At 32.2% G+C, this 11,965-nt stretch overlaps 1 protein-coding gene across 1 annotated transcript; it reads left to right on the forward strand.

Annotated features, from left to right (window-relative positions):
- The first annotated feature begins 8,760 nt into the window (after positions 1-8,760).
- Positions 8,761-10,610, forward strand: LOC131600368 (low affinity inorganic phosphate transporter 4). Its single transcript, XM_058872537.1, has 2 exons — positions 8,761-9,152; positions 9,416-10,610. Exons 1-2 carry the CDS (start codon positions 8,761-8,763, stop codon positions 10,608-10,610), a joined length of 1,587 nt encoding a protein of 528 aa, XP_058728520.1.
- The last annotated feature ends 1,355 nt before the right edge of the window (positions 10,611-11,965 follow it).

The following is an 11,965-nucleotide window of genomic DNA, read 5'->3' on the forward strand; positions in this document are numbered from 1 at the left end:
AATTTGGTTTTCAGGCTAATCCAATTGATAATTGTGTGTACCAAAAGTTCAGTGGGAGTAAATTCATTTTCTTGGTACTATATTTAGATGATATCCTTTTGATAAGCAACAATGTAAGCTTATTTCTCGAAACCAAGAGATTTCTGAAAAATAATTTGAGACAAAAGATATTGGGGACGCCTCTTTTGTCTTAAAAATTCAAATACTTAGAGACCACTCTCGAGGTATATTAGGATTGTCACAGAGGAACTATATTGATACAGTTCAAGATAGATTCTTCATGAAAATGGAAAAACATGAGATACACTCGTTGCTAGAGGAAACAAGTTTAGTCTCAAACAGTGCCCCGCTACGGATCGTTAAAAATAAGATATGCATAAGGTTTCGTATGCTTAGCTGTGGGAAGTCTTATGTATGCTCAAGTTTGCACACGTCTCGACTTAGCATTCGCTGTAAGAGCTCTTGGAAGATATCTAAGCAACCTTAGTATGCAACACTAGATAACAGTAAAGTGTGTAATACGCTACCTGAAGAGAACTAGAGACTTCGTGCTCACTTATCGGAAGTCAGATAACTTGGAGATCGTTGAATATTCTAACTTCGATTTTACTGGATCCTTGGATAGTAGACGTTCCACATATGATTAAATCTTTCTCTTGATTGAAGGAATCTTCTCCTAGAAGTCTTCAAAACAGACTTTAGTGCCCCTCTCCACCATGGCAACAGAGTTTGTGGCTTGTTTTGAGGCATCAAATCATGCAACTTGGCTACAGAACTTTGTCACTGGCCTACACATCATTGGGAGCATTTAAAGTCCCTTCAAGGTTTATTATGACAATAGTGCAACTGTGCTCTACTCAAACAGCAATATGAGTTCTACAAAATCAAAATTTATTGATATCAAGCATCTTTTTGTGAAAGAAAGAGTTCAGGAGAAGCAAATTTTAATAGAACATATAGGAACAGACTTAATGCTAGTTGATCCATTAACCAAAGGTTTGATACCTAAGGGTTTTTATGGGCATGTTGCTAATAAGGGTATTGGTGGTGAGAATGCCTTAGACTAGTCGGAGTCTTTTCCTTGTTTTATGTTATATGTTTTGGTACGAACTTTATGCTATGTATAATTTTTTACAAAAATAAATACTTATGAGGTACTTTTGCTATAACAATATCGAGGTTCTTTTGTTATGTGCAAATATTGTAATTTTGAATTGCACCTAATGAACTTCAAGTTTATCTCACTAAAGACTTCAGTAGGACTAGTTGTAAATATGCATGATTTAGATATCACATTGCATGAAATTTCCATGTCACTCATCCATATCAATCTATATCATCAAGTACATTTATATGGTGGCCGTTGGGGTTCCATCACGTTACACGTCTGTGATGACAGCCACGGTGGTCCCATTATTGATGTATGAGGTGAATCAGATTGTAAAGTTAAAATCTAAAGATAAATAGCATTATACGCCAAAAGAACTTTGATATAATAATTAAGATATATTGGACAAGTGGGAGATTGTTGGAATATTTTTATAATTTAATGTTATATTAATATTCCAATAATCATGTGGCCAAATATATTTATTTAATTATATTATCTATTTATCAATTAAGTACCTTAAATAATTAAGTGATCAAATAAAGTTTATCTCTAATTGGTCATCACTCTATAAATAGGCTATGGTCCCTAATATAACGTACACAAGCAGATTATCTCTTCTCCCCATCTTAAGGGTATTCAAGGTATTAAGAGTACTGGTTGAAGAAGAACCATACAAGTCATAAGGTTTTCGTTGTTTGTCTACTAATCTTCAGGATTATCACCAACATAAACTTTCTCAATGGATCCAGGTAGTCCTAAAACCAATTTGTAATTCCTTTTAATTATATACATGCATGTATGACTATCTAACTTCGGCAGAAAAATTACATCTTGTACTTTTGAGAGCATGTATATTGGATTGACCGTTATAGGTAATTTGATTTTAACATGTATGTTCCCGTTAGGGAGGGTCTTGAACCACGTCATAAAGGTCCCTTTGAGATTCAGCATAAATAGTTTGCATTTCACAGTCCCATAGACATGCAATACAAGAAAACAACGTTTTAGTGTCGGCCAAAAGCCCTCGCTAACATATAAAAAGCCGACGCTACAGCAGTTTAGTGTCGGCTTTATGTCGATGTCGGGGCCGACTCTCTAATGCTAGAAGCTACTGTAGCGTGCACCGACGCTAACTGTAGCGTCGACTCATGGAAACGCTAATGCGACACTAATCTATAATCTTTGATCTACGCTATTTTTAGAACTTAGCATCGGCTAAAGGACCGACGCTCCTGCGTAACACATCCAAACCCTAAGCAGAGATTAATAACCTAAAAAGTGGAATCCTGATTGAAATCATGACTGAAATAATTACAGAAATATGAAAGGTTTGAGTAAGAAGCTTGTTGAACTGTGAATAGAGAAACTTGTTGAAATCAAGAGGTTTGAGCCAAATACGTTCTAAGAACCGTGTTCCATTTCTTACAATCAATCTGCAACCAAAGATTAACGATTTTAACAACATCGACAAAAATCGTGCCAAAATTGCATCGGAGCCAAAAGAGAGATGAAAACAGGTAATTGTTTCTGATAAGGCTCCTGAAGATACCAAGATGGTTTATAGTGATGCAACTCAGTATGTGAAGCCTTCTGATTCGGATGAGAGTAATAACAAACATGTTTATGACGAGGGAAACAAGAAATCTGGTTCTGTTGAGAGTAAGGAGTCTGATTTTGTTGAGAGTGAGAAGCAATCTGAATCAAATAGCAACGGACAATCTGATTTAGATGAGAAGGGGAATAGCCCTGGTTCAGATGAAAGTGGAAATAAAACTGATGACTCGAATGAAACAACAAATAATAAAACAGAAGGAAAGGTAGATCAAAATGATAAACGGAAAGAAAAACCCGTTTCTGGCAACGCTGGGTCAACATCGACGATGATGAAGAGATGAAACGGACGATGAAGAGCTTCTGTGTTTCGATGAGCTAGGGCAAACTGAACTCCAGAGTAGGTGAGAAAGGAACGCTGAAGAGATGGAACGGACTACTGAATGGGTTATTTTCTCATTTTATTTTTTTGTTTTAATGTTATCTATTTTTAATTTATAAATTTAGTATTATTAGTTATATAATTTAATTTTAGTTTCAATTTATTAATTAATAGTTTAGTTTCAATTTAGTCTTTGTTTTAATTTATAGTTTGGTTTTAAATTTTTTATTTTTTATTTATAATTTTGATTTTAATTTATAATTGTAAATTTATTTTAGTTTTTGTTTTAATTTATTTAGTTTTATTTTTTTTTAATTTAAAGTTTTAGTGTTACTTAGTTTTATTTTAATAAATTATAATTTTTGTTTGATTAAAAAAAATTGGTTTTATTTTATTTTAAAAATTTATTATTGTTGAAGATAGAGGAAATTTTAAAATATAAAATATGTAAAGAAAATATTTAGAGAAGTGTAATTACAAATATTTTTAATTTTAAATTAATTTTAGTAAAAATAAACAAAAAGGAGGCAAACGAAATATTGGAGGGATTTACCAAATTTTTCGCACCTAATTTAGCGTCAGCCATAACCGACGCTACCCTTTTACCAAACAAATAGGAGGGAAATACAATTTTTATAAAAAAAAAAGAGGGAAATGAAATATTTTTTTGGCTCCAAAATAAATTCTATCAAATAAGCTAGCGTCGGCCCAGGACAGACGCTAAACTATTTACTACTAAAAAAATTAAAACTGATATTACTTGGAAATTTGAGTGTTCTACATGCTCAACGTGCTCATCTAGATCTCTTGTGTCATGATAACTGTCAAAATTTGGAGGGTTTTTTAGAGACTTTGAAATATTTTTCTACTCAAGAACCTGCACTTTGATATCATGTATTTCCTCTCTTCGGGAGTGGTGTGACGGCGAGTGGTGAGGATGATGAACCTTTGACAGAGTGTGATTGCCACCTCTTCCTCTACAATCATGTGGAGGAGTCTGATGTTCTCGATGCCGGATATAGTCAAATGATCTAGGGAATGCTCTAAACAAAGAAAATGTATCGACAAGGATCCAATCTATAACAACTCTCTAGTAACCATGTAATGATGCCTCACGAATAGAGTGGTCCCTATGAGGAGCATACCGCGAATTTTCTTCAATTTGAAGTATTAGTTCATCCAAGAAGTACGAATTCTATATTGCACCAAGTTAAAGACATTGTTGAGCAGACCGTTCACCTCTTGCATGCCTAAATTGGCTTGCAAATTTTAGACACTTTGAAGCATCTATTGTCTAGGAATCAACAGTTGTGACAGGGGATGCTTTGAGGTATGACCTTTGAGTTGTTGTTGAAAAGATTGAAAAGGTCGGAAGAACTTGGAACATGCCCCAGTCTATCGTCGGAGGGTCTGGATTTTGAGGCGTAAGAGCAAAAAGAGAAGTTACTATGTTTGGATTGCCTTTAGCCTGAAGAGTAAGCAGAGTCTCCCTCGTAAGATCAGAATTGTTGAATGCAGAGGAGGATCGAGTAAATTTTTATGTTGCCACGATTTCACGAGATCGATTGGTGATTCATAGAGGAAGGAGATCGGTTGTCCAAACAGGAAAGAAATCAAATTTTGTTTAATTGCGGTGAAGAGGTGTTGGTTTCTCGTGGAGATTCGCGTGAATTAGATGTCAATTCCAACATATTGCACAAATGTTTCGTGCATAAACCATAAATAGGTGCTAATAGAGAGAAATAAGGTTCAGGTGTGTTAGTGCGTACTTTTGGTAAGGCGGAGTATGGTGCACCTGCAAGGTTAACACTCTAATGCCCAAATCATTGAATGAAAGAGAAATATTTTAAGAGTGAAAATGAAATGGATACATGGAGTTGGCGTGTGAGAAGCTTATAACCGCTTCAGTCTAATTCGATGCATCGTGCAAGTCGTCGTTCGAATAGACCCAACAGTGGAGTGGGATGTAAGGGAGGGGCTGAGATCACATGTTCCGTGCTTGAGTGAATATCACACGTGTTCCGTACTTGAGTGAAATATCACATGTTCCTCATTTTTTTTCGTGTGATGCTTGTGATTGGACCTTTGTACGTTGGACTTGCAAGCGGCCGAGAAGACATTTTTTTTAATAACAACTGAATATGGAATACATTTAGATAATTAAAATTCTAACAACTCATTTAAATAACTTTACCCTATTTCTTTTTATGGATAGATAAGAATTCACATTTTCTAAAACATCAACAATATTTAGTGCTATTCTCCATAAAACAAAATTAAAATGAAAAATTCGGTAACATTCCTACTTTTAGATAAACTTGTCAAATTAAAATGAACTTCTAAAAATCAGTAGAGAAGACAGTGAGATGAATCCTCTAATAATTGTTCTTCATTGTGTAAGATTCATTATATTTTGTAGTTGGGCTGATCTGCACACATCTTGGTGTGTCTATATCCGTACATTGTACACAAGCATTACATTTTTTAAGTATATAGTTCTACTAGTCAGAGACCCGTGCTTCCGCACGGGTGATTTTTTTTTGGTGTAGTATTTTTGTAATGATATGAATAATATAAATAAAAGGAATTATAAGCAATATGCATAATTAAAAGGAATTGTTTTACTTGAATAGAGTTTGAGTTTTATTGATTCCTCTGTTATACTCCTAATTCTTTGAAAACCGAATATCCATAGGAATCGTTTTGAAATTTGAAAATAAATACTTTAGTTTTCAAATAAAAGTCATTATTGTTTAAAATAAAATAGACATTGTATTGAAAGTGGCCCTTAAGATTAAACATTATTATCGTATTCATGTGCTAATTTTGTGTGTAATAAAGAACCATATAAAAAAGAACATGTGAGTTGGAGAAAAAAATAAAATTTTAACAAATGCAAATGTAAAATTTTAAATATAAATGAAAAATATAAAATAATTTACTTAATTGTAAATTTAACAATAATTATATAGAAAACAATGATCCACAAAAAAATGTTTAAGATAGGATAAGAATACAATAACAAAATTGGGTCAGATAATTTAATAATTGACGGTCCAACAACAATTAAAAGAAAATGATATAGATCACTATGGTTTAATTATAAATGAAAAATGATCATATAAATTCAATTATATTAAATAATCATATAAAAAAATACAATAAGATGGAGATAATAAAAATGAAATATTAACATTTAAAAATAAAAATTATCTCTCAATTAATAGTAATTGTTGATTAAAATAAAATAGCTACTATGTTGATAATGACCCGTGAAATAAAAAAATAATTTGATGCGATATAAAATATATTTAAAAACAAATGTAAAATAAACAATAATCATGGAAATTTAATTGTATTAAATAATGATAAAAAATCGTGAGATGGAGAAAAAAATAAAAATAAAGATATTATCTCTCAAATAAAGACAATGATTGATTAAAATAAAATAGATATTATGTTGATAGTGACCCGTGAGATAATAAATAAATAAATAAATAGAGAAAAAATTAAAATGAAAGTAAGAAAGTGTGAAAAAATGTGAGAGAAATTTGAAATTTTAATTAAGATAGAGAAAATGTGTAATGATCGATTAAAAAAAATTAATTATTGAGTTGATAGTGGCCCGTGAAATAATTAAATATTTTTGGGAATAATAATTAAATGATCGATTATTAATATTTTTTGCGATAATAGATAAATGTTGAAAAATTACAATGAAAGTATGGAAAAATGATATGCGAAAGAAATTTGAAATTTTTAGTAAGATTAAAATTTAAAAATAGATTATTAATATTTTTTGTGATAATAAATAAATTAAGAAAAATTAAAATGAAAGTAAGAAAGTGTGGCAAAATGAAATGTAAAAGAAATTTAAATATGACTTCATCCATGGCTTACATGTGATGTCATCATTCATGCAATAAAGTTGTAGGGAAAATGTTATTTAATTCGGACCAATGAAAAGCTAACATTTGGTGCATCCATTCAATAAAGTTGAAAGAGTGAATACTTAATTTGTTAGTTACAAAAATGACCTTTTATTAGTGCAACTAAATTTTGGTGAAAGGGTAATTTAGACAATTTGGTCAATCTATTATTAATGAATAGAAGTGTGAAAAAATGTGAGAGAAATTTGAAATTTTAATTAAAATAGAGAAAATGTGTAATGATCGATTAAAAAAAATTAAATATTGAGTTGATAGTGGCCCGTGAAATAATTAAATATTTTTGGGAATAATAATTAAATGATCGATTATTAATATTTTTTGCGATAATAGATAAATGTTGAAAAATTAAAATGAAAGTATGGAAAAATGATATGCGAAAGAAATTTGAAATTTTTAGTAAGATTAAAATTTAAAAATAGATTATTAATATTTTTTGTGATAATAAATAAATTAAGAAAAATTAAAATGAAAGTAAGAAAGTGTGGCAAAATGAAATGTAAAAGAAATTTAAATATGACTTCCATCATCCATGGCTTACATGTGATGTCATCATTCATGCAATAAAGTTGTAGGGAAAATGTTATTTAATTCGGACCAATGAAAAGCTAACATTTGGTGCATCCATTCAATAAAGTTGAAAGAGTGAATACTTAATTTGTTAGTTACAAAAATGACCTTTTATTAGTGCAACTAAATTTTGGTGAAAGGGTAATTTAGGCAATTTGGTCAATCTATTATTAATGAATAGAAGTGTGAAAAAATGTGAGAGAAATTTGAAATTTTAATTAAGATAGAGAAAATGTGTAATGATCGATTAAAAAAAATTAAATATTGAGTTGATAGTGGCCCGTGAAATAATTAAATATTTTTGGGAATAATAATTAAATGATCGATTATTAATATTTTTTGCGATAATAGATAAATGTTGAAAAATTAAAATGAAAGTATGGAAAAATGATATGCGAAAGAAATTTGAAATTTTTAGTAAGATTAAAATTTCAAAATAGATTATTAATATTTTTTGTGATAATAAATAAATTAAGAAAAATTAAAATGAAAGTGCGAAAGTGTGGCAAAATGAAATGTAAAAGAAATTTAAATATGACTTCCATCATCCATGGCTTACATGTGATGTCATCATTCATGCAATAAAGTTGTAGGGAAAATATTATTTAATTCGGACCAATGAAAAGCTAACATTTGGTGCATCCATTCAATAAAGTTGAAAGAGTGAATATTTAATTTGTTAGTTACAAAAATGACCTTTTATTAGTGGAACTAAATTTTGGTGAAAGGGTAATTTAGGCAATTTGGTCAATCTATTATTAATGAATAGATTTAGGCAATTTGGTCAATCTATTATTAATGAATAGATAGTAGATAGAAGTAGATTAGGTCTTAACGTTTGTCTCATTCACCTCATTTGAATGGCATTTGCATGCTACTAAAAAAACAAAACAAAGATAAGACAATATCTTCCTCTTTTAACAGCTAACTGTAACCAAAACAAAAGCACTTAACATTCTTTAACATTCTCAATAAGAATATCCTAATTAATTGATCAACACAAGGTGAATATCCAATCAAATTAGCTAGCAATCCCAATTTTTCTTGTTCTCATCTCCTAAGCAAACTTTGGACTAAACGTCTCCAATGTTACATTATCAAACACATATGAATGCATAAACTATAATATATAAGAGCATACACTCAAACGACTAAACCAACTCAAAAACCAATTTGAGAGTCTTCTTTTTTTCCCCAATATGGCATTAGAAGTTCTTGAGGCTCTTGATTCAGCTCGCACACAATGGTACCATGTAACAGCTATAGTAATTGCAGGCATGGGATTTTTCACAGATGCTTATGATCTCTTCTGTATTTCAACTGTTTCAAAGCTCTTGGGACGATTGTATTACTTTGATCCAAGCACGGGCAAACCGGGGAAACTTCCCCCGACGATTAACAATATTGTCACCGGTGTGGCACTGGTCGGAACACTTACCGGCCAGCTATTCTTTGGCTACCTTGGCGACAAACTTGGACGCAAAAAAGTCTATGGTGTCACACTTATTCTCATGGTTGCATGTGCCATTTGCTCCGGCCTTTCATTTGGTTCTAACGCGAAATCAGTTATAGGAACCCTTTGTTTTTTCAGGTCGATGACGGATCCAAAAACTTTTGAAATTCTAGTATCAAACTCTCCGTTCATTACTATCTATAAATAGTATTGAACTGAGAAACTACGGTCTAATTTCACATAACAAGTCTGATATGATATTGATATCAGCTGATATCGATTTCAGCTGATATCGATATCATAGAAACGTCTGTCTGGTATCAGTTGATTATTTTAAATTTTCAATTACCTTAACCAAACAAGCGCTTAATATTTAACATAAAGATTTCTCTCTGATTCAGGTTCTGGCTTGGTTTCGGTATTGGTGGAGACTATCCTCTATCTGCAACCATCATGTCAGAATACGCCAACAAAAGAACACGAGGCGCTTTCATAGCAGCGGTTTTCGCAATGCAGGGCGTTGGAATCATCTTCGCCGGATTTGTTTCAATGTTCTTTTCAGCTATTTTCAGATCATATTACGAAGCTCCAATTTTCTCCAAAGATGCAGTTTTATCAACACAACCAGAAGGCGATTTACTATGGCGTTTGGTTCTCATGATCGGCGCTGTTCCGGCTGCAATGACATACTATTGGAGAATGAAAATGCCCGAAACCGGCCGTTACACGGCAATCATAGAAGGAAACGCAAAACAAGCAGCTGCAGACATGGCTAGGGTTTTGGATATCGAAATCATAGCTGAACAAGATAAGTTAACTGAGTTCAAAGCCGCGAACGATTATCCTCTTTGGTCTAGCGAGTTTTTTAGACGCCATGGACGCCATTTAATCGGAACAATGAGTTGCTGGTTTTTGCTAGACATTGCTTTCTACAGTCAGAATTTAACACAGAAAGATATTTTTCCTGCAATGGGACTCATTGATAAAGACACGGACATGAATGCTATTGGTGAAGTTTTCCAAACTTCACGTGCCATGTTTATCATTGCATTGTTCGGAACTTTCCCCGGTTACTGGTTCACCGTTTTCTTCATCGAAAAAATCGGAAGATTCAAGATACAGCTAGTTGGCTTCTTCATGATGTCTTTCTTCATGTTTGTCATTGGTGTGAAATATGAATACTTGAAAAACGATAACAAGAACCTGTTTGCTCTTCTATATGGGCTAACATTCTTCTTTGCTAACTTTGGACCTAATAGTACTACCTTTGTGTTGCCGGCGGAGCTGTTTCCGACGCGGGTGAGGTCGACGTGCCACGCTCTCAGCGCGGCGGCGGGGAAGGCGGGTGCTATGGTTGGTGCATTTGGGATACAATACTATACTTTGAATAACAATCAAAAGAAGATTAAACGTGCAATGATGATTCTGGCTGTGACAAACTTGTTAGGGTTCTTTTGCTCGTTCTTGGTGACTGAAACTAAGGGGAGATCTTTGGAAGAGATTTCGGGGGAGGATGGGAGAGAGAGTGAGCTTACTGCAACACCAAATGATAGGGTTTCGGGGACTCATCAGGATTCAAGAACTGAGAAGATGTGAAAGGATTATATGAATATGAATTCAATTGCACTATGTTAAGATGATATCTAGGTTTATTTTAATGATATTAATAATGTAATAATGAAAATAATGGGGGCTAAAATTGATGTGTTTTGATGGTTTGTGATAATGATAAAACAAAAGTAATATTTTGTTGTAAGTCGTGAAAAAATAACCTTGTTGTAATGTTTATTTTTGAATGAAAACTTAGTATTCTATTGTAATGTTGTGTTTGTTATGTTTTGTATTACATTTCAAAAATTAAAGAGATGATTGTACAAATAGCACAGCTCCTTTGTGCTATTGTCTTTAGTGTGGCAACGCCTTTTTAAAGGAAAACATTTATAATTTGTTATATTTTAAATTATCTTATAAGATCCTGGAGTGAATAGGTTGTGACAAAAGTTAGTTAGATATGTTTCTAGACTTTGGGGTTAGGGATTTTAGTTTAATCAATTTGGTCCTTCTGGCTAAATAGAGGATGAGGTCGATATCCTTGCAACTAGGTATGGCTACTTCACAGTTTTGTATTTTTTTTTTTTTTTGGATCTGGAGGTTGGTTTTTGGGATTTTAGTTTGTGTCCACTTGATGGAAAATAATGTCTCTCTATTAAGGTCTATTGAAGATCATTCTTTCAATTAATTTGTGCACAATATAACCAAGAATGTGAGATTGTATTATCGGATAGATATTTTTTCTGCTCGGATCTTTGGTTAGGTATCATTCCCCTCAAAATTAAGTTCAAAATTGATATGGCTACACCAAAAGTGACACCTAACACCGTATTTTGATATGGTTTTGATTTTTTTAATATATTTAATAATTTCTTTTTACTTTTTATAAAAATAGAAAAACAATCATATGTCTGTATTTGAAATGGTGTAGCATACGGTGTAGAGTTAGTAGTGTAAGAATAGCAGCTCTCAATTAAGTTTTCTAGACTTTCTTTGGTTTGTGGGTGAGATAATAAGTACGAGGAGAAGGAGTTCATTTGAAATTTGAGGTGTCACTCTAAACAGGGATAAGTAGTGTTGGCAGCATACTACTAAAAAGACTTTCATTGTTGCCTCTCTCTCCCTCCATATTTTATACCTCTCCATATTTTATACCTGACTCATTCTCTCAACTGAGTTAGATTAACTTTATTCAAAGTAACTTTATTTGTTTTTTTAATAATTGCCTTGATATTTTATATTACCATCCAATTATACTTTGTTATGTATTGTGGGATATTTATCAACCGCTTTTTATAGGGAAAATATTCCCTATGACGTGGATCGAGGATGGGGGAAAATTGGGGGTGGAGTAAGGAAACATCCTCAAAAGTAACATTGGAAAAAAGATTTTGAACTTG

This window comes from Vicia villosa, linkage group LG4 (genome assembly GCF_029867415.1).
Source record: "Vicia villosa cultivar HV-30 ecotype Madison, WI linkage group LG4, Vvil1.0, whole genome shotgun sequence".
Classification (NCBI taxonomy): domain Eukaryota; kingdom Viridiplantae; phylum Streptophyta; class Magnoliopsida; order Fabales; family Fabaceae; genus Vicia; species Vicia villosa.

Excerpts from the sequence above, each read along its gene's own strand:
- LOC131600368 (XM_058872537.1), top strand. The coding sequence starts at position 8,761 with ATGGCATTAGAAGTTCTTGAGGCTCTTGATTCAGCTCGCACACAATGG. Across the intron at positions 9,153-9,415 it reads GGAACCCTTTGTTTTTTCAG|GTTCTGGCTTGGTTTCGGTA; the intron begins GTCGATGACGGA and ends TCTCTGATTCAG.